General features: G+C 41.8%; 1 protein-coding gene across 1 annotated transcript in view; it reads right to left on the bottom strand.

Moving 5' to 3' along the window:
- LOC139642159 (sodium/hydrogen exchanger 9-like) overlaps positions 1–23,250 on the bottom strand; it is a 63,871-nt gene extending 40,621 nt beyond the window's left edge. The window contains exons 1-8 of the mRNA XM_071516902.1: positions 23,059–23,250; positions 22,010–22,140; positions 18,007–18,084; positions 17,718–17,794; positions 13,875–13,990; positions 5,224–5,329; positions 2,610–2,748; positions 1,352–1,457 (exon numbers count right to left, since the gene is read on the bottom strand). Of these exons, the coding sequence (XP_071373003.1) occupies positions 1,352–1,457; positions 2,610–2,748; positions 5,224–5,329; positions 13,875–13,990; positions 17,718–17,794; positions 18,007–18,084; positions 22,010–22,140; positions 23,059–23,203 (898 nt within the window). The 5' untranslated portion in view covers positions 23,204–23,250. The remainder of the gene's footprint in view (positions 1–1,351; positions 1,458–2,609; positions 2,749–5,223; positions 5,330–13,874; positions 13,991–17,717; positions 17,795–18,006; positions 18,085–22,009; positions 22,141–23,058) is intronic.
- Between the last annotated feature and the right edge of the window lie 1,064 nt (positions 23,251–24,314).

Genomic DNA, 24,314 nt, shown 5'->3' with positions numbered 1-24,314 from the left:
TTAGATTACTGTGAAATGTATCAGCATCAAAATAATAACACTACAGGTCTGACCTCAGAACTTTACCATTACAAGGCTCTATACTGGATAATACTGAGTATCTCTGCCCTAGGTTGTGCTGTGGTGTGCCTCCCACAACTGGCAGCATTTAGAGTGGTGTACTTTATAGACTGGGCACCGGGGTCCAATAGACAAAGGTCAAGCTATTTCATTAAAACAGTCTTTTCCTCCTCCACAGGCCAGAGGGAGCTCTGCCAAGAAGGAGGGAGCTGTACAACACTGCTGAATGAGTTTAATACCTCTGACATATTCAGGGCAGGATGAACAACAGCACTAATGCATGCATTTGTACACTACATCTATATTTCAGAACTACATTACAACTCCGGTCCACAAAGAACTGCTAAAATGATCACAATTCCAGCCAACTGAGCCAAGTAATTGTTGTTTTCCAAACACAAAACACCCAGTGTTTCAGATACAAAGAAACAGTCTAAGTGGAAAATCAACCAATATAATGAGCATTTATAATAAAAAAACCCAACAAAAAACACCACTTTCTCGAGGCACTGAATACAGCTATCCACAGCAAGAATGAGAATGCATTGCAGTGGTAAAGCAGGTCATGTTGCATCCATATTACATGAGACCTGAGCATTTCTTGACTTTCCAGGAGACCTAGGCTAACAGCGAGGGCAGGAATGCTATTATAGCTTGCTGCTATCTGTGGTCCCATCTCAAAACTATAGGTGTGAACACGCTTAGACTGAGGAGGGCAGGCGCTGCTTTAAAATGAGTTATGGGGGTTGAGATTGGAATGGGATTGGTATGTGTAATTCCCTGTAGACTGAGGAGATGGCTTAATACTTGCTCATCTCTATACTATTTACTCGCCGTAATGCCAAGGACTCTCAGAGGGTAAGGTGGTGTGTGTGTGTATCTCTGTGTGTGCATGTCTTCTTCTAATGTACTGGAGGTGTGGGGTGAACAAGAAGACAATATCATCTGTGCTTATAGCAAGGAATGGTGCAGATGGTCATGTCTGGACAGTGGAGAATGTGCACACATCACTCCCAGGATTTTAGAGCATAGTCGGTCGCATAGAAGCCTTGAAGCAGCAGAGCTTGCCAATCAAACAGCTGCCTGTGACACCGATACTGTGGAGAAGCGAGCGAGTCAGTGCATGCAGTGGTGAGAGGACGCCCAGGGGGAACGGTGCAGTGGTTCAGTAACATGATGTCTATTCTGTCTGACCTCCCTGCCCCCACAGAGCACTGACCTGGACACACACACACACACACACACACACAGACACACACACACATTTACATATGATGCATAAATCCCTCACCTGAAAGGCCACTGGCTTCAGCTGACAGGAAGCTGCTCCAGGACAGCAGGAAGAAGAGTGATGTTTCCAGCAGTGGGCTCTCACACAGCCCAGTGAATTTGGTGAGGTGGGAGGTGAGTTAAAGTTAGATATACAGGATGATAATCAAACAGTATGTAATGCTGTGAATCAGGCTAACACACAGAACATGTTGTGACCGCTGTGCAGGCACACATGCACACGCAAGTGTGAAGTGCTCAGGCACTCAGTATGCAGACAGAGAAACACTGCAGTATCTGCAAACAGAAAACAACTAAGGCTGTGGTAAGCAGCTGTGTTGCTCACTAAGCCAGGGGATCTAACATATAGAGTAACCCACTGGTTCTTGATGAGGTCATTTTTGGGAGTTCAATACATAACAAAGTGCAGACCCTCTCCTGCCCTTACACTGTCCTGCATCCCCGTTGGCTAAGCTCCCTTGTAAACCAGCCCACCTTTAAAAAATGTTCCAGAAAAAATGATCCTGGGTTGAAAGTTTCATATTTGTAAAGGTCCTGCAGAGAAAGTGAAGATGAGTAAGTGTTGGTAAACTTTACACTTCCAGGATTTCTCACGGAATACAGTTGGTTGCTCTGCATTCCCTTCAAAGGCTTTTGGGGTCTTTCATCTTTAGCACTTCTTTCTTTTTCTCCAGACCAAAAAAAGACCAAAACCCCCTGCTGGCTTACAGTGCAATGATACACTGTGAACAGCTTCCCAGATCATGTTTGTTTTCATCATTTAACAAGGACATGCTTGTGGTTAAAAAATAACTATGGACGGCTTGAATAACTGTATGTAGACAGCACAAAAGAGCAGGTTATTCCCATGGTTAGCATCAGCAAAATCTAATAAATGTTCATGTTCTTTGCTGTCATCCAGAGATTATTCACTGTAAATAAGAGCTGCGCTCTACCCCAAACCTCTCATGACACATCCTCATTTTTCACCCTAAAGTCTAATTACTAGAAGATCAGAGACAAATGCTGGACAACGGCGCAAGTCGAAACTTCATCAGAGGCCATTGCCTTGATTGATGACCTCTCTGCAGACGGCAACCAGTAATGTCGCAGGAGCACTTTAGGCTTAGCCAAGTTGCTTATGTTGATAAAGGTGGTACAGTAGGGGTTTGTTAGAGAAGCAATTACCAAGCGGAGGAAGTGGATAGATTGCAGCGGATGCTGAGGTGATAATTGGGTTTGGGGTGCAGGGACAGAGGTGGGAGGGGATGAAAGGATATGAGGGCTGTGATGACTGTGAATATGAAACCCAAGAGGAGGGAGCCGGCAAACACTGCAACAAAATAACCAACAGAGAGGAAGAAGGCAGGGGTGTCGAAGGTGTGTCCTCCACCCATATGGCTGTAGGTGGTGATGGCACTGGAAGACAAATTGACACGATACAATGAACAAAACACAATGCAGATTCCACACACGAAAACAAGACAAACTAACTATGTTTTGCAGACACTGCAGCTCCTGTTATGGAACAAAAAAGAAACTAACGGCCCAATCACAACAGAAATAAAAATGCCTGTTATGGATATTGAAACATTAGGGCAACAATATGGTTTATGGCTCTGAAACAAGTGCAGTCATCAGAAATATGGCCTGCTAAGTTCCTAATATAAACCAGTCCAGAGCAGTGGGTATAAATTCACGTGCTTATTATGCTGAGCTAAGCCTCTAAGTGCAATTTATTGGAGTCATTCCTAAGAATACATGGCCTTCTTCAGAAGTTGATTCCCTCCCTTTGCCGCTGAAAAAAAAAATCCATTCTGAATTATTTGCCTCAGAGAACTCCCATAGCAGTTAGTGGGAAACAGGGGAAATACTATTGTTGTTCACAAAGAGAGAAGCATCGTGCTATTCACACCACTATAAATATTTACTTTGTGGGGGAAGGGAGACTTCCACATGGAAGTCATTGAGTGCAGAAGAGGTCTCATAGGGAGAGAGAGAGACAGAGAGAGGGGGAAAGAGAGAAAGAGAGAGAGAGAAAGAGAGAGAGAGAGAGAGAGAGAGAGAGAGAGAGAGAGAGAGAGAGAGAGAGAGAGAGAATCAAGGACCTGAGGTAAAGCAAGCAGAGACAGGCACCCATGCGAGTGGCTGAAGGAGCTGGCTGGCTTTGTGGAATGACAGCACTTCAGCACCTCCCCCTCCCCCACCCCCATGTACTCCCTTTGGACTTTTACTCCCTTAAATGAATGTTAAACTTTTGAGTCAGCAAAAGCAGTGCGAAAGTGGTGCTTGTGTTTTTCCTTAATTTCCTTCATTTAATGTGACAGAGTCTGGTAGGCAGGAGGAACCAGACAGAAATCAACTACACAGCCTCCAACTACATGACCCTGGTTTATGCCAAGATCCTCCTGAGTTCAAACAATCTCCTATCAAACTATTGACAAAAGACCCCATAACATTTCTCCACTTTTCTTGCTGTCAAGTTGAAATGAGCTATTATACACCACAACATGGCTTAATCTCCATAGCAAGAGGGGGAGAATCAATCAAGCTGTCGCTAATGAGCTCAGCAAGCTGAAAAGGGAAAATCTATTATCCCCTCCTCGAAAATAAAAACTCCAGTTGCGCTAGCACATTTAACTTGGCCACTAGTCACTGGGTCAGGGTGACCTTTTGGAGATTGCGTCTTCAGGCATCCGGGGCTGTTAACTCCCAGTCAAGAATCTCAAGATGTCGACACAGGACCTGGTTGAATGGAGGCCGGGTCGGGGCTGCTGGAGCAGGCGGTGTAGTGCCTGGGAGAGGGCACATTAGCGTAAGGCTGAGCTGCTCCGGGTGCTTGTTAAAATTCCAGTGCCAGGGCCCCGCGTGGGTCGCTAATAAGGGCCGGCTTTGTGTGGAGGGCCAGGGCGACCGGCGGGCGAGCGAGCCAGTCAAGTGACAGGAGATGGCAGGGAGGCCGGTCACGCCACTCCGGGAACAAACGCAGCACTATCTCTCTGTTCGTCTAGGGGATGTGTGGCGTCCCTCTGCCGGCTTCAATGTACATAGAGATAGGAGCCACAGCTTGAACACAACAACCCAGCAATCTGTACGCTCGTCTTTTCTCCCCATCTGCCCGCCTGTCTGCGCCCATTTGTGGGATCCGAGAAAGAGATGTCAGCGTGTGTGCAGGTACATGTGATGTGTCAGTCTGTGTGAGTACAATATGCATGTGTGGACGCATATCTTATCCCCTCCATCTCCCTTCTACCTCCATTTGTTCATCTGCCTGCCTGTCCGTGAATGTGTGCCTGTGTGAGTTCTCTCCCCTCTCCATCTCCTCTCCACTCCTCATCCTGCCATCTGTTAGCACGTCTATTCGGATGGCTTTGTTCACTGGCATTGCGTAAATAGAGCAGACAATGACTGCAATGTGTGTAAGCAGGACAAACATGCAGAGCCACGTGCGTTGCTGGAGAGAGGGAAACAGGAGAGAGGGGAAAGGAATGAAGCGAATGAAATGCACAGACAAGGAAACACTGCAGCGTGGCTATTTCACTGAGCTGGATTTTATGCCGTATTCTGTCTGAATTTGACAGTAGCTATGCGAGTTAGTTAGCTGGAAGTGTGTCTCTGCTCTGGCAGTGAGTCTCTCCACTGAGTACCTTAATGAGATGCTGACAGTGCCAGGGGCCACTCGCTTACACAGTCCACTGCATAACATGAGAGGCACTCATGCTGTTTTGCCCATCACACCCTTTCCTTAAGCTGGCAGCATCCACCCTAACCCCCCCCCCCCCCATAATGCCAATTGTGCCTGTGTCCGCTGGAAATGACTGAGATACCCCACCATTAACCCTTGAAACACATCTCATCCCGAGGGCAGAGACAAATCCAGAGCGACACACTCACTGCGTCAGCACGATGGCCACGGCATCGTTCAGCACACTCTCACCAAACAGCAGGGCGTACAGGTCCGGCTCCACCCGCAGCTCCGAGAAGAGGCCAAGCACCGACACTTTAAAACAAAACACAAGAGTTCATACTATAATGCTGCTGAAGACTGTAAGGGATACAGTAGCTTAAAGATGAATAGAGCAGGTCCTCTGCTAATCGCACAGCAGCAGTGGTGAAAAGTATCACTTCTGCTGCTAGAAACAGGAGGAACCAGGGGAATTAATGTTAAAGTGTAAATACAATGAAAACTGACTGAATGTGTCAGCATACTGGCAGCACTGGAAAAAGGATTTTGACACTAGGAACAGCCAGAGTTACTTAACACAGCCAGGCAAAGAGACATTCATGTTCATATTCACATTTGAAACTGCAACAACACAATTCAAAACTCATTTAAAAACCTTAACATGTAGGCCATCACTGCGAGATGCGAAGCCTTTACAAGTCGGTTGCACACATCACATTAACCGCTGTAGCGAGTGTAATTAGTGTGAATGCAACAGTGTAGTTTGCTGGAGTTTCATGGTTCTCTCTCATTCTCATCAATCTCTCATTTACAAGGACTTGAGTAAACTGTTTTGTCTTGCAAGATGATGTCACCAAATAGCATTGGGCCTCGTTTCCTATAAGCATCGTAAGACTAAGACGACCGTAGTATCCATCTTACGAAGCCTCTTTAGTTTGTGAGGTGTTTCCGAAAAGCATCTTAAGTTGAGACGCTCTTAGAAGTGATCGTAGATAACAACTGCCTCTGACCGGTCCTAGAAAGCTGGCATCTGTGATTGCTGCAGCTGGAGTGGTGAGCTTTTGGAGAAGGGACAGGGAGTGGAAAAAAATATGTTCATCAGAAATGATAACTTGCTGACATGCCGTGAAACCAGTCATGTAAGCTATTGTGCGAACACCTGAACAGTGCAATTAAAAAAAATAAAGCTGTCTTCATCAGAGAGCAAAATTATGATATGAATCATCACTCCTAAATCTGAGGCTATTCATTTTTGCTCAAGGGCAAGTAGGCTAGGCTATCTGCTGTTTAATAGCCTCTTTGATGTATTTGCACAATACCACATAACTTAATTAATCCATTATTATGAAACCAAGTCAACAAACACTTCAATACCTTTCATACTGACAGCGTCACAGCGGCTTTAAGATAATATACACTTAACTTCCTGCTCTAAGTGCTGCTTTGAGAAATGCACGTAGGTAATGAACAAACCTTCGTAGAATTACACTTAAAAAAAACACTCTTTACCTCTAAGAGCGATCGTTATTGGGAAACAAGGCCCTGGTCATTATATTAAGTGGACTGCAACATGCTAAAGTCAGCAGGACTAGAAATGACAGCTATACATTAGGCTGTGTGTGGTTGTTTTGTGTGTTACATTTGCTACTTCCCGTGTTTGTAAATTTGATTCATAGTCATCACAACTATGACAACCTGTGATTTATTTGTTTCTTGCAATTAATGAAGCAGTTATAATGGCAAGTTTAACCAAGTAAATTGATCAACTGAACTGCATTAGATAGTTTATTGGAATATATTTTACAGTGGGTGCTGAGTTATAGGCTGTTATCACTTACTTATTGTGAAAGCTGCAGGTCTTTACATCTTGCTTATGTTTTATGTGCATATATGTGCACGTGAGTGTGCATGTTAGCTGGGGGCAATGCTGCAGTGTTCATTACAGAAGGAGAGCACAGCTAGAATGCTGGGAATCTTCAGAGGATGCTGGTGGGAAAAGAGGAGATTAGAGCTAAGATGCTGCAGCTGATTAAAACAACCAAAAGAAGCCAATTAAAGTCTAATGTGGGGGAACCACAGGCAGAGAGCTCCACGCTTTAAATAATGCAGGCATCTCTCACTGCTCAGCACAGAACGCAGAATCTCTCCACCCATATTCCAGTTTCTTACACAGGTGCCACCAGCATGATGACATTTAGTGGACATGGAGGTGGAGACAGAGACAGTGGCTGAATTTTTCTTAAATATGGAATGGTACAGTTTGTGCTGAGTATGTGTCTGTATGTACACATGCACAGTGGGATGCCATATACAGTATATGTTGTTCAGTGATTCCAGTAATGCTGCACAGAGCGCATGGTGCACATGGCACGGTGAAAGCTTTCAGTAAGACTGATAATAATGAGGTTAAATCATTATTCAACTTTGGCAAATGTGAAAATTATTGGCTCCATAAATAGGCATTGATAATTTAAATTTTTTTTTCTTTTAATGCCAGTTCAAATACAATTTCAAATCAAGCATGCGTCAAGTATGCACAACCATGGAGATTTTTCATTAGAAAAGTAAAGTTAATGCAGAGAAAAACCTTTTAGGAACTCTGAAGCCATATTTAAGAAGCAAACTCAAATTTTAACCATATTGGATACTTATTTTGAAGGCCTTGAATTTGGCAAATTAAAGTAAAAGCATTTTAGGACGTGCAGACAAACTGTTGGAAGGTGCTAGTGGTGGAACACATCAATAAGAAGGCTACAACCCAACACAGCTACAGCTAGGTCCCATGATGTCCCCATAGATGTCACTGAGTGAACAAGTTAAGACCCTAGAGAACAGCAATGAAGATGATAATGATGATCACATTAGCATAATGTAGTCAAGACATACATTATGAGGGAAGAGCATGGCATTAATTTCATTTCCTTTACATTTTCTGATTAGTAATGAAAGGCTGATAGCACAGACAGGGACAGAATGTAAAGCTAGTGGTGTCAAGTTGCAGTAATTTAATGCCAAGGGATAACCTCATAAATCATGCTATTCAATGGTTTTGAATCCCTTCTCATCTACATACTATATTTCATTCCCTGCTTTTGATGAACCCTCAGCAGTTTGATGAACAACTTTCTTTAACTTATTGAAGACACAAGGACTAAGACACAAAGTTTGACCTTGCATGCCGGGTCATACGCAGAAATGCAAATGCACAGCTCATTTGTGGTGAAATTTATGTCTGTGGTGGAAAACCCCCCCAGACAAACAAACCCTGACTTATTTATACAGCTGAATCTCTCAGCACACTGCATCTGCTGAGAAGAATAGGAGGTGAACTCCATGGTGAGTTCATCAACAGTGAACACCGTGCGGAGGATGTTGAGCATATGCATGAGCGCGCGTGCACACACACGCACACGCACACACACGCACACACACGTACACACGCAGCACAGCACAGTGGCTAAGTGTTGACGCTGATTGACAGAGAGAATATTGACACTGACGAGACAGCGACATCCCTGTCAGCTCTGCGCATCGTGACACCTCAAGTGTCTGCCTTATTCAAGATATCAGCTGTGGCATCGCTGGCTGTGTGTCAGTCAGCTGTACTGCTCATTACTACACACCAGCAGGTCCAAGCTGGACTTACTAAGGCCAGGTTCACAGCACAGGTTCAAAAACAGTGAGTCTAGTAAATGTGTGATTCTTAAGCATGGCAGAGAAGTATTTTCAGGTTCTATCTATCTATCTATCTATCTATCTATCTATCTATCTATCTATCTATCTATCTATCTATCTCTCTATCTCTCTATCTGTCTATCTATCTATCTACATATGTATGCGTGTATGTATGTATCTGTCTACCTGTGTCTATTGGTCTGTCTGTTAAATCAATTGAATCAAATTAAATAAAGCAAGCAAGCAAACACATACAACTAAGTAAGTAAATACATAAATAGACAGACAGACAGACAGACAGACAGACAGACAGACGTCATCAAATGGTATGAAAGTAATGCACTCCTTTGCACTGGGCAATGTGCTTTCACATAAGATAAAGTATTCCTTTAGAACCAGCATTGAAGTATCATAAAAGGTATTGGCAAAAAAAAGAAAAGACCTTATGGTAACCAGCACTAGAGAAACCTGGCTGGATTTCAAACACCAGAATTATCATATAACAAAAACAATATCAGATATATCTAAATAAAAGCTAGCTGGAGAAAGAAGAGAAGAAGAAAGACACACACACACACACACACACACACACACACACACACACACACACACACACACTCATGCACGCACCCACACACACCACACACACACGCGCGCATAGACCGGAATACAGAAATACAGAGTTATGCCACTCTGGAAGCCAGACAATAACATATTCAAGACAATAACAACTCCCAATGGATTAATATTCCATCTGGTGAGAACGAGATACAAAAAGAATCACGGAAATTTTGTTTTGGGGAGAATGAGTGATCTGAATAATGAACAAACTCTGATAGGTCTGTCTGGCCAAACCAGGCTACAACAAGGATACGTCCAGACTGACAATAGAGCAGTGGCAAGAGTGCAGCCTGAGGACTTGTTTTGACAGATCTGGCTCTTTGGTCTTTGACAGGTTTAAAGCTCTTCCTGGTTGGGGAAAATCCTTTATCTGGAGAGGGTGAGGTAGCCCCGGAGTCAGGATCGTTCCATCTCCCTGCTCCCATAATGCCTTGCTGATGACAGCATGTCGTGCACCACTCACACCGCAAGAAAAAAATAAATAAATTTGCCCCCCCTTCCACACGCACTAGGGTGCAGGTTGGGATGGCTGTGTTGTCATGGCAACCCGGTCCTACAGCTGTCAAGTGTTCATCAGTTTCCACGGTAACACCATAAGGTGGAGAGAGTAGACAATTATTTCAGACATAATACAGTTGAAAGGGTCGAATGGAAGCCTTATTAGGTCAAATTACCGTGCTGCAGAGGTTTAGCAGAGGCAAAGCTCATGACCATCTCAGTCAGAGAGCATGGGATTTGTTCGCTGATTTTACCAAATTAGGCAGACATAATACTGAAAGTGATGCATTAGGGCAGAGATAACGGTCAGAAGGGAATTACTCTAATCCTTGCTGCTCTGCTTAAATGTACTCCATTTTTTAGGCATTGGCAAGCGCACAAACAAGAGTCGCAAGACTATGCAAAAAAAAAAACCTTAATCACTGAATCTCTGAACACAACTTGAAGTAGAACACCACTTTATCATTGGTAGATTTCCAGTTTATTATTGTTTACTCCAAATTTCACAGCTCCGAAATATCTCACATCTCTCCAAAATCTCCACTTATTCCATTGACCTTTTTAAAGCACAACACAAGACACAGAGGTCTACGCATACATTTCGCATGTGACCTACTGTTAAGCTTGCTGGTCAATAAAAAAAATCGACTTTAAAGCCACTGGAATTTTTATACAAACAGACTGTTAAGACCTTAGGAAACCCAGTTTTGTTAATAGTGTCCCCTGTTGTACCGTTTAAAGGAAGTAAAACCTCCTGAGTTCAAAAAACAAAAAATACAATAAAAATATATGCCCACCAACAACCTCACCACCGCTGAAGCGTTTTATTAGTCTGAGGAAACACACACGTCAGATTACTCACGGTGCCACAAGAGGAGACTGCATTATCTCACTGAGAAAAAGTCCATTTAGCAAATCCACTTCCTCAATCAGAGCCTCGCAGGAAAGGAACTGCGTGCCAGCAGATATCAGAGAACTTAATACATACTGCCTATTTTCTAGTCAAATAAGATCCTGGCTCATTAATAATCAAATATGGCAGCACTAAATTAGGGCCGCTCTCTCTGTTGCCATTTTGCCATCTGACATTCTGTCTTTTAACTTGTCTGTCCCATGTCTTTGCTGACTGTTTCCATCTTGCTAATTAAGGTCTATGTGCTTTGTAAATGTTGTCCTGTGACTTCTTCACTACTGCTCATTATGGTCTGTGTGCTTGCTCTCTGTGAGCCTTATGTGTTTTAAATGTCCTGTAGCTGATACTCTGCTACATGCCATCATGTGTATCTGCCATCATGTTGCCCTGTTACCCCTGCTCTGCTATACTAATCATCACTTTTGTGTATAATGTTGTAATATTGCTGCTATTTTTAGTCATGTGTATGTGCATACCTGTGTCAGACTGTGCTTTTAGCATTTGCTTTAATTCTAGGTAGCTATTGATGACATCTGGCCAGGGAAACAAACCTTTTTGGCTAATTCTGGCATACTGACAGAAATGTTGATTGATTGATGTGCAGTGTCCACGTCAAATTAACTAATTCAAAGATGAAAGGAAAACTGCAGCAACAGAAAGAAACTGTTCCTTTGAGAGGTTAAGTGGGGGTTTCAGTGACCTTTTGTAACTGTCCCTGAGGCATGAGGATGCAGCGCAGCAGGAGCTCCACTTTGTGACCTGAACCGTGTGTCTTGGTCTAAGCTTCTCTGTGAGAAGAAGGGGTTTCATAGCTAGGGAGCTATGGGGGCTTGTCTAAAACCAACAATTTAAAAATCAATACATGCATGCTGAGAGGCGGGACGAGGCAGCAAAACATGCTAGGGACAAGCTTGGCTCCTGTTTGCTCATTCTCATCCGAATCACATATTATAAAACTGCAGTGAATCAAATCGAAACATCTATCCTGTACGCTTTTGTTTTGTTTTTCTGGCTGTTATATTAGGCATGTCGACTTTTACTCATTTGGCTGTCTCTGCTGTCAGCAAAAATGGTTAGCTTCATCAAACTCTAACAGGCATAAGAGAGACTGGCAGCATTGTTAGAGAGCCATCCACAAGTACCCAGATGGCCTGTGTCCATCTATCATGAGAGTATGTGAAGTAATACAAGAGGAATGGCAACATTGAGAAGCTGGATACAGCTATAATTCGTTCATTCATTTTCTCTGCCTGCTTAATCCTTGTCAGGGTCACAGGGAGGCTGGAGCCTTTCCCATCGGCAGAAGGCAGGGAAACACTCTGGACAGGTTGCCAGTCCATCACAGGGTGAACACAGATTTAGACAAACTCACATTCACATCAATGGGCAATTTAGAGTCTCCAATCCACCTGACTTGAATTTGTTTGGAATGTGGGAGGAAACCGGAGCACCATGGAGGAAACCAAAATGAGCAAGGAGTTAGCATGCAAACTCCATGGGTGGTATCATTACAGCTGGAAAATGAGCAACCGGCTTAGCAAACATCTTAACATATTCCACAGATCAGTGCAACCAAAACCAAAGTGGCAAAAAAACCTGGTAAAGAAATTTGGCTTCAGTTCCACTCACACTTGGCTGTCAGCCTCAGATGACTTTCCATCCTTTCTCAAAGACCTCTATCATTTCAGTTAGTAAGTGACATGGTTGCACTTACACAATGTGTCAGCGACAGAAACAGAGAGCTGTCACACACAGGTTATGACATGCACAAAGCCTTATTCCTCAGCACTAAATTATTCTATCTGAGACTCTCTGTGCCTGTGTGTGTGTGTGTGTGTGTGCGTGTGCGCGCCTGTGTGTGGGGTGTTTTGCTGCTTTGGTCTCATGAATGCAAATGTACAGGGGAGAGGAACGGATGGGGAAATTTTAATGGCTCCCTTACAGAAAATCAGAGAGCAGGCACTCTATATTTGGAGCGGCGAGATGGAGGCAGCCTAGGGGTCTTGGCGTTTGGGCCATCGAGGCATCGCAGTGTGATTCTAATCAAAGTGATGAGGGCACCGGGGTCGGCAGGGATGAGCACAGCGTGGTGCGGGACAATAACGTCAGAGTGACAGTCGCACCATAATCTACAGCTCCTCTCTGACACTCACCAAGATCAACCACTTATTGGCATAAATAATTCATTACCAAATGAGGACATTAACATTGCCACTGTCGCAGCGTTGCAGGAGGCCTTATGACATCCGTCTTGACTGCTCTTGAATCACAGAGATTATACTGTGGTTCCACTTAGCAAAAAGGTGCACCGAATTCAAAACAGTTACATCCACTGAGACGGCATTATGACTTTGTTCCTGAACATACCCTTGGCTATTAATGCCAGTTATCCATCATTGTGCAAAGGTAGCTAGACAGTGAAAAGGATGGCTGTACATTGTCAAGCAAGAACAGCATTACCAGTGAGGTAAAGATAAGTGCATATTGAATAGAGGGACGTGTCCTAGGCTCAGTGCAGCACCTAGGTGTCCAAAACTAACCATCACAATGTTATATCTTTTGTTTTTGAGGAAAGTGCCTTGCCACCCCCTCCACTCCCACTTATATATTTGATTAATTACATCTGACAGTACGCAGTGAGGAGCAATAGGAAAAGAGGTAGAGAGAGGTGTGACAGAACAGCACGAGCCAAGGTTGACCGATTCAAACATGTTATCCGATATGTTATCTGAACATGTCATCTGATACCGCAGAGCGCTGCAATGGTCTGCAGTATCGGATCAAAGGGGTCTGTTAGACAGATATTGCAGAAATGACACAGTATGTGGTTGTATGAACAGTTAACACGTGTGGTTTTGATATTTTTTGCATGGTGTTTTTTTTTTTTTTACTTGTGTAGCCCACTGTTGACTAAAGGCAAATCCCTGTTTAATGTACTTGTTACATATTCACTGCAAGTAGTGCAAAACATTCCTAACAACCTGTGTTTTGTAAAGCAATAAAATGTGAGTCTTGTAAAGGAGAGCAGAATTCTGCCACGGGAATCAAGAGTTTATATCTGTATAAACCCGAGAGTGTGTCAAAAATAAAAATCAATGCAGCCACTAGAAGGGACGAGTGTTACTGTGGGACTTCCTTTATAAGGCCAACTACCTGGGTCAGTGGCTGACATAATGGCACCAAACAAGAGGCAATCAGTGAGAGGGAAGTCTCCATCTGCAGCTTGGCCCAGCAGCACCATCAGTCTGGTGAAGCCGTAGACACAGGCCCTAGGAGTGAGGAGAGAAGGACAGAAGGACACACAGTGAGGTCATCAGGGAGCACCCAGCCAGAGCATGGCTATCGGTCATCTCTCTAACCACAGCAGGGCTTCCCCCGGTGTAGTCTGGGTAATGGGGCCAGACGCTGCCAGCAGGTGAGTTGACCTGTTTCCAGGCAAAGGCTGCTTAGCACAGGTGGACACTCAAAGCTCTGACTGGGCTGGGCAGCATGAACTTAGCCACTTAACCACATGAATGCACATCAATATATATGTATATGTACACTACCAGTCAAAAGTTTGGACACACCACATTTTTCTATATTTTTACAATTTTTCACATTTTAGTGTAATAGTAAAGACATCAAAACTATGAAATAACACAAATGGAATTATGCAGTGACCAAAAAAGTGTTAAACAAATCAAAACGATCTTATATTTTTGATTCTTTAAAGTAGCCGCCCTTTGCCTTTATGGAAAGGCAAAGGCTTTAGAAAAAAAATCATACATAGACATCAACTTCAGTATTTATATTTGTCTAAGAAACAAATTTCAAGCATTTAAGCATAACAAAATGGCTTTAAGATAATAAAAAAACATAGTACATTCAATCAGGTGTGTCCAAACTTTTGACTGGTAGTGTATATGTACCCCCACATGCACCACCTGCACACCTACCCACACAGACACATACACACTTACACACACACAGAAGACATACACTCTTGTTAGACAGAACATCTCAGCATCCATTCATCTTCTGCCCTGGCATCCTTTTATGACAGTATTATAAGAGCTCAGACATAATAAAAGGGCACAAGAATGATGAGAGGGGGAGTGCCTTGGATAGGATCACCAGAAAGATTGAAAAGCATGAGAAGCCTTTGTGAAGGGCATACTGACCATAAAATAAGTACCAGAAATAATAGAACAGAAGTATTACCATCAGTCTGACCACAACACTGAGGCCTCACAGCGAAACGCACCTAAAACAGAACTCATCACGTGTCTCGGGAGCTCAAATTCAGCTTTTAAGTTTATGTCAGACTGTGCTGTGTGACTGATAGCAGATAATAATAAAACATTACAGTTGGCACGCGCCCTGGAGGCCCGGCAGGCGAGAGCGCAGAAGACATAACTGCAGAGTAGAAGTGGAGTTTGAATCGGACTCCTGACCTCTCTCTACTGTTCACTATCAAATCCATCCAACGTGCAGTAAAATTTAATATCTGTAAAGCATATCATCTGTCAGGCAGCAGAGTGTTGGGCATCGTGTCCTGCCAGCTCCAGGGTGCTGCTCTGTAGTCGACCTAACGCTCTGACCTTTAACTTGCTCTGAGGGGGTGTGGGGGTGTGGGGGGGGCAAGCGAAAAGAGAATTTACCCACAAGGATCAATAAAGTCTCACATTATTATTAGCACATTATCACAATGCACCACTTTACGCTCTCCTTTCCAAAATACAGTCTAAGCAAACCTTGCTAAAATGTCAATTCAGCATTCAAGGCTGCAGTCCAACTTCTGACTGGTAGCCGATGTGTGTTAATCCTGTTACCGTGAAGCATCCCATAATAATCAGCATGCCAGCGTGTCCTCTGGGGAACCTTTCCGTCCATTGGCATAACTCCGTTACCACGGTGACAGGACACGCCTTTTCCTTGAGGCCAAGATTTAAAGTACTGCCCTCAGGCCGAACCACTAAGCTGTCTTTTTCATATGCATCTAAAAGGAGATTTGAAGTTATGGTAATGACATTGGTGGTGTGTGTGTCAGAGAGATAGAGAGACAGAGATATAGATAGAGAGAGGGAGGGAGTGAGAGAGAGAGAGAGAGAGAGAGGGAGTGGATGTGCTTTTTCATCTGAGTCAGTAAGAGGTTCCCTCACCCTCATGACACTCTCTTTTCCCCGGAGAATGTGACAGACTGACTAACAAGCAGCGCGATTGGTCAAGTCTGGTGTCTCAGCATCAAAGAATGCACACGTGACACAACATGTCAAACCCTGCCCTTTTTCCCAGGGGTACGTTCCTGGGGAAGGAGTTACGGGAAGGGGAAGAAAGAGGGAAGGGAGGCAAGGAAAGATAACATCATTAACCTTTACTTCCATGACTGGGTTATAGTGTGCTGGTGAAGCTCGCTGGTTCCAGCCTTGAAATCTAGAAGGCGTGAACTTTTAACATGAACAAAAGCCACTATGTGTCAGCTGACAGTAAGGAATTATGCACAACTTGAGATAATTCATCATGATTAAACAACAAGCACACAAAGTACCATTTTTAAGCCTGATCACAGCTTTTAGAGATTCAAAATGTCAAGGAAACATTAAATGAATCATTACATTTCAAATATTAATACAAACAAGCAAGCAATACACATATGCTGATGAAAACTACATCACTCAATTGCAGGATTCATGCATTGTCATTATTTAAGCCAATTTTCATTATGTACGCCAAATGGTTATGCATGTTTATTTCTAGAACTTTGGGTTTCTCTAGTTACAGTGAATTGCTGCATCAATAACATGAAGCAACTGGTCTGCCAAGATCTCAATTTCCTCCAAAGCTTGAGAGTGCCATCTAGCTTTCTGAGGCCAGAGCAGCAACGCCACAGCAGCAATTATTTTTATCCTACAAATGGCACAATAGATATGGGCAATATTTTGTAAAATGCTATTTCATTGGAATATAAATTATAAATTATAATTCATCATGATCAAAACATGAAGATATATGTCAGAAGAGTGTTTGGAAGAGTGTCAGGGTGTTTGGGGTTGGACAGAGGGTATTGATGTTATTTTGTCATGCTGTGATAGAGAGTATATTACGTTACGGAATCTTAGCTTGGTTTGATAACATATCAGTTCAGTTAAAATCACAAATAAATAGACTGGTGCACACAGCAATGAAAGTGATGGGGGTGAGAGAGCATCCCTCCTTCCAAATGCTCTTTGAGAAGACTATAGTTAAACAGGCTAGGAAAATTATCGCTGACCCCTCCCATGTCCTGTACTCAGAATACAAACTGCTCCCATCAGGTAGATGCTACAGGGTTCTAATTAAATACAGGAAAAGATACCTGAATAGGTATAAAAATTCTTTCATCCCTCTATCAGTGAATCTCCTAAACTCAGGACATAAGGAGGGTGTGAAATGATGGGCTGTGTTGCATGTACTTGAATGCACTTATGTCTGCACTTGTTTGTGCTATGCACTTTGTGTCTGTTACTGCACTTCAATTGTATGTATTTTTATGTGGCAGCCTTTATGTCCAAGACAAATTTCCCTAGGGACAAATAAAGTAATCTTAATTCTTGAACGGAGGAAGAGTAACTGAATAAAATGCTGTTGCATTTCCTTATAATAGATTTTAGTACTTAACTGTGTTACAACTAGGATACGCATACACACACACACACACACACACACACACACACACACACACACACGCACGCACGCACACACACACACACACACACAGACACACATATACACCCAATGTCGATGAACTCCTTTGGGTGATGAATCAATTTTACATAGCTTGAGCTTTTGTCAGTAAATTGACTTAGATTATGCTCTGCAACCTAAAGGGGAGCTATGTAAACAGAAAACATCCTGTTTCCATGACACTATGTGCCTCTATGTCAACAATATTCTTACATTTGTATGCCTTGATTTGTATGTGTATTATTGTATTTTTGATGTTTTCATTTGTATGAACAAACAAACGATACTTACCCTATGATCACACAGGTGATAACTGTACCCAAAAATGCAAAGGTCACAACAGATCCCAGATTTCCAATGAATCGTTTCTGGAAAAGCAATTAAAATAAACACCAATGATTAATGAGTAGGGCACAAACAAGTGAACAATGTACGACCCTTTCATTTAAAATGCACATAACAAACAGCAGCTTATACTTGAGGCAGTACTTTTTCAAACTGATGCAGCATCCATCAAAAACGAGCATTTCTTTGAAGTCTTCTCCCCCTACCTGGAGGCGCGTCGGGACAACGGTCTCACCTGATTAAGGGTGTAAGCTCCGTGGAAGATGATGGGTGGCAGGAACAGATTGAAAAGGACCTCAGGATCAAAGGTCTCCTGTAAAAGACAGAGTTGTTGTGTCGGTGATTGACAGGGCTCCGCGGGAAGCGACAGGACACAGTTTACTGAATGTGACTGACTGACAGACAGCCATTACACACACATCTCTCAGTTCAGCGGCTCCGTTTGGGGCAGATAGACACCTATTTTTTTCTGTCTTTCAATTCCAGAGTCACAATAATCTTTAGGTAACATGACAACCATATCTGTCCTGCTTTTCTAAAAATCTTACCACGTGTGCTACATAGAAGAAATAGAAAATTTGACACTCCAGGCTTATGTAACAGTGTTCATTGTTTGCCTGATTGTTCCCACCTCCAGAACTGCATACAGGTACATAGAGGCTTTGCAGTTGCCTTGGAGGACTCATTGGCAAAGAAACTACAAAAATTAATATATAACTACTTGCCAGCACTGGGTACTAACCACCGAACAGTCACCACTGTGCAAATCAGAGGTGTGAACAGTGATAGGAAGCTGCAAACGATGCTATGATTATCTACCAATCTAACAAGCTTCCATTTATCTAAACTCAAAAACGATCAGTCCCCAGCCAAAAAACGACACAGGCATTAACCATGTCTACTTATTACTGTTGAGACGGACAAGCTGTACGTTTAGAGACGTAATCAGCTATTCTCAACCACATTGGCAAGAACTTTGGACCTCCGGCATGGCTGCTAGATGGTGCGTTACGTCACCTGACAGCCCTCTGTAGCCCATTTTATAATTACTGTGCATTGCATTAGCATTATATGCAAGTGCCGTGACTCAGACTTCCACGGCTGATTGAAGGAAAGCATAATGCAGAGTGAGAAGTCTAACCGGGTGTGTCAGTCTTCCTCCAAAGAGGCTCCCAGCATTCATTAGAATGGGAATGGCGAGCGCCCTACATGTAGCCATACATTTTCAGGCAACATATGGTTCTACATTAAAAAATCAGAGCTGCCAATCTCAATAACCACAGCACCTTCTGCACATTAAACAGCAACCGGAGCGCAATGCATTTTTTAACGTACTGCTGCACATTCTCTCTCTGTCTGTTTCTCATTCCAGTCAAAATGATGCAACGCAAGCTGCTCAGAAAGGTAGCCTTTCATGTCTTCCATCCTTTAATACTTTTATGTCTGTGGTACGTACATTCCTAGGATCAAAAGGCAGTGATATCCAATTCAGATCAAAATAATGCTACTTTTTCCTCATAGGTTATTTCTATGAATTCTCCTACATCTCAGAAGGCCTCATTATACATTGCAAAAAAAATCAATTTCAGCCCAAAAGGGGGGATGTGGTCATGCTTGCTCAAATAGTCTTGCGGTCGCAGCCCTCTGAGAATGGCCTAGATTTCACTTAAAAAAACAGACAAAAGGTTGAGGCAGCAGGACTATTTGGAATGAAAGTAGGTCTACCTCTGTCATTGTACTATTTTAAGGACACAATGCATTTTGATGAACATTTACTTGTGTGTGTGTGTGTGTGTGTGTGTGTGTGTTTATCTATATGCGTGTGTATATATGCATGATTTTTGGAATACTGCTTTTCGTTATAATTATAGTTTCTAATGCTGTAAAGACCCCTGTAGAGTTTGGAGTGCAACCATGCTCTCCCAGTAATTCATACTAGAAACGGTTGCCAGAGCTACAAATTGCTCATATCATTCTGCTGCTATCATCGGACTCAATACAAATTACTTTTTTTTGCAGCTGCAATTACCCACACAGAACAATATATATGTTTTTTTTCATTAGTGCTGCCTCTGCATGACAAATGCAAAACTGTATAACAGAGACTAATAGGGACACGGTAATCGATGAATTATGCATATTGCGGTGGTTTCATTCTAAGGGCCACCTGCACCACAGAGTCTGGGATGGAGGTGTGTTGTGTACACTAATTGCCTCTTCAACTGAGCGGCACTAAATTTAATCAGACCACAAACTTTAATGCCTTGCTCCCCGATGGCACATAATGGACTCAGTAATGCAATGAAATCCTTATCTCACCCTGCTAGGGCCCCATATGTATCAGGCTTAATGGCGTGAAGGCTACACAGAATGCTCTGACCGATGTAATGGCCTTTGTGGTAGCCTCTGCTGGTTTGCTAATGAGACCCCAGCATTCAACGGGGCCAAAGAGTGCAAGCCATTAGTGAAGAGTTACATTTGGCCTACAAGATTTGCCAGGTTCATGGTCCACTACTCTCTCTTACTCATATATTGAAAGATTGCTCTCAAATTAAGAAATGTATATCGAAATATGAAAGTTCAATATCCTGTCAAGCACTTTGCCCATTTTACAGCTGAATCCCTGGCTCACTGGCTTGTTTCTTTAATAATATGACAAATCTCTCTGATAGCAGAATATAGTAATAACTCTACTGGCAACCAGTGGCCCACCTCGAGGTGAGGCTTCTCTGTTTAGCAGTGGTGTTAGTGTCAGTGACTAATTCCTTTTCAACTAATAATGCCAGTACTGTTTGTAGCACTCTGGCTTAAGCTCTAATTATAGCACTATTTCTGCTGCATCATTAGTTATTTAAAAAAAGTAATAGGAATATATTTAAATAAATCGTTTGCATAATTATATGTACAGTTTCATTTTCAAATGAGACATCCAGCATTTGAAAAACGTAAAACCTACTCTTACAAAATTATCAATAGCACTAAATTAAAACTTTTTAACACTTTGGATGCTCTATATTTTAGAGATATTGAATGATGAACTAAAAGATATAATACAATATTATTAGATATTACATATTATGCCAAGAGTCATATGTGGCATGTCAGAAAGTGACTTGACTCTTTCAGAAACAGAATGATATTAGATCTAGATGTTAGATGAAGGAGAATGGATTATATCTCAATAATATCATCATCAATAACCATCTATATATGCATATCATTTTGAGCTTTTATTGGTGTTTACAGTATAATAGTGCCATCCAATTAATTACAGATGATAGATATCATATCCATCACTGTGAATTGTGTCGCAAGTTTTAGTTGGCCATCTGTACGAGGATAAAGCAGCACTAACTATTGCTTACCTATCTCACACTAACTATCTCACATCTCTCCTGCAGTGCAGAGCAATCATGCTCCAAAATCACTTGCAAGAGTAAGCCTGTCTCATTATGGGCATGCTGCATGTAAACACACAACTCAGGTGAAGCCACCAAATGGAACAAACTTCAGGAAATAACACAATTGGATTTGCTAATTAGATTTTCACAGTTGACGCTAACAGTGATTCTTGCTTGTTCCAATTTCTTATGATTATCATGTATCCTCTGTTTTGTTTGTTGATCAGATTGATCCCTTGATGAGCCTTTGTGATGTCCTTCTGTTTGTTTATCGACTCTGCTGTAGACTAGCTAGTCAATTTTGTTGTTTCCGTGTTCAGTTATCTTTTTATTTCCCCTTGTCCACAGAGCACACCTGGAAATGTAATCTCTGCTCTGTGTTCCTTAATAAAACCTTAATAAAGGTTAAATTGCCATCTCTCTTCCTCTCTCTTGCTACCATATTAACAAACAGACCATGCAAAGACTTTAGAAGAAAACCAATAACTGAGGAACATTAGAGGAGACCGGTGATGTAAGCTGCCCCCACACACAAGGGACACAATGTAAATGTGATCAAAGGGAAGGCAAGGAAGAACAAAATGTAATTTTAAACAAAAAACTACAGCAGAGAAAAAAAAAACAACAACATCCTGTGTAATACAGTTTGTTTCATATGCTCCCACTGTAATCTTCTTTATGCAGCTTTTTAAGATGGATGCTCATTTTATTAGGGAATTGTCTTTAAACGTAAACTTTGGGGCTCGTCTTGTGCCACAAAGTGTTGCGCTTATCTACAAGAAAGAGTCATTTTGTAATGTCTGTTTGCTGTGCAGGTGAGAAAAATGTCAGTTTTACCTTAAGAAGGGTTGAGACCAGAGGGGATCCTTGGTTTGTCTGCGAGCTGTTCAGACCCACACAGCTACACACACCCTCCGAATCCTCTGTCCATCCAGACCACAATCTCACCATCGCTCCCAGAACCATACCTGTTGAAGTTCACAGAAACTCCTATAGTAATACCATACAAGATACAAAATACCATAAAGTACAATAATGTTACTATAGTACCACATACAGGAATATTATAGGAACGTTATAGTGATTAAAATTGTTACTTGATATTACACTTGATTGTATTTGACATGATACGGTTGTATGTTTCTATTTTTTGTAAGTTATTTTCTTAGTTGTATTATCTGTAACTTTATAGGCTTATGTTTAATTGCGGCTGTCTTGGCCAGATCTCTCTTGCAAAAGAGATAATAATCTCAGTGAGACTCCATCTGGTTAAATAAATGTTAAATAATAATAAGATATAGTGATGAAACATTTGGAAAACTGCAGGACCTTTACATTTTGTTGCTGGTTGTTGGGCCCTGCAGAGCTTGAAATACTGTACACAGGGTTGTTAATCTAAATAGTTTATGATTGTTTGAACTATCTGGCGATCAGTGAATTAAAATTCACCCTGTCTGTTGCATCATGTTCAGTATAATCTCAGATCTTAGTTCCAGTGATGGAAAGAAGTTGACTAAGGTATCACCTCCATCATAAGGCAAACAACCATCAATATACAGTATATGCTACCAAAATATGAATTAGGCTATATATTCAGTAAAACATTAATTTCTGTGTTTTTTGTTCTTTAAAAGGCCTTATCCTCATAATTTACTTAATTTATGAACATCATAACTTACATCAGTGTGATGCTGTATGGTGTGTAAAGAAATATGAATTTCCATAACGAGTTATATCAGCCTAAAAAACTGGGCAAACTCCATACATCTCTACTTAGCCAGCAATGTGTGCCTTTATTTAATTAAAAATCAAATTTCTTATTTAAACTGCGGATTCAGGAAGTTGTTGAATGACTTCCGTACCCTATATCAGTTCAAGCTACTTACCATAAAACATTGCACCTCCAGTTTCATGTACAAGTCTATATTTAAATTGTTTTAACTTCCACACACTCAGAATGGTTATAATTATGAAACCAATTACAGCAAGTAACGCTGCACTATCTTGTCTGTGTTTCGAAAAATCCGACATGTTCAACGTTTAGTTCAAAATTTCGCAAATAACTGTATTACTTCTCATTCATTTCGTCAACAGCAACATCCGCATCACAACTGCACATGCTGCCTTCAAGTGCCCCTCGGAAACTTCTAATTCCAATATCAGCAGTCGTAAATACGACTTTTCGCCCTTTCAGTTGTTTTTGGTCAAAAATAACAAAATGGGCCCTGTGACAAAGGTGTTTTGGTGGCTGTTGTTTTATTTTAGGAGTCAATATGAAGAGGAGAAAACGTGCATGAGACGTGGAATTAATGTTTTCATTAACTAAATATTAACTAAACTTTAAACTCAGTGATACAATAGCCTATATGTCAGCCCTGTTTCTCACTTTACTTTCTCTTTGTCATATAATAACATGTAAGAATAAAGTAAATCACAGTTACCATCAGTTGTTGACATGGTTTACATGATGAAAACGTCATAGTAAATCACGACTTTCATGAAAATCCATGTTGTTCGTAATTCCTATATATTTCCAGCACCTGAAGGCAGCAGGCCTATTGGCGTCATCCTCTCAGCTCCCACCAGATGGCAGTATATACAAAGCAATGCAGGTTGAGCTGCTGGACGCCCCGTCCGCGTGAAAGGCACATTTCATTCTATAATAAATCTCAACTCTCTTTGTCCCTTAGGTCTAAGTGATTTCATTAGAGCGATTTCGTTATGGTCCTTGGGTAATTAGCCGTTCGGGTGTAATGATTTATTTTGATAATTCATGTAAACCCCGATGGTTATAGCCTACGATGCCTGCTTTAAAAACTAAAAAGTGATTTGTAAAAAGTAACTGAGTAAAAAACTCTAAAGTTTTGAAATAAACAGAAGTCGAGATATTGGTGTCCTTTAGTAACACTGGGGGGCAAAATGAAACTCATTTACCCTCTCCCCAGCCAAATGAAAGTACTAATTGTAGCATATGTGTGACTAATTAAATACCATCGTTCAGTAGAAGCACTTTATAAGACTTAAGAAGTGTGAATCAGGCCTATTGATCTAATTGCACATGTAGGCTACTTTTATGCACAGCCGTGGCAAGCTTCGGTTTCATTTGATGCTATTAATGATAGCCTAGCTAATTTCCACATTG

The sequence above is a fragment of the Centroberyx affinis genome, unplaced genomic scaffold (genome assembly GCF_046629955.1).
Source record: "Centroberyx affinis isolate AG114_WGS23_722 - 3 ecotype Tasmania unplaced genomic scaffold, CSIRO-AGI_Caff_v1 ptg000436l_1, whole genome shotgun sequence".
In the NCBI taxonomy this organism is placed as follows: Eukaryota; Metazoa; Chordata; class Actinopteri; order Beryciformes; family Berycidae; genus Centroberyx; species Centroberyx affinis.
This window is presented reverse-complemented; position numbering and strand designations above follow the sequence as displayed.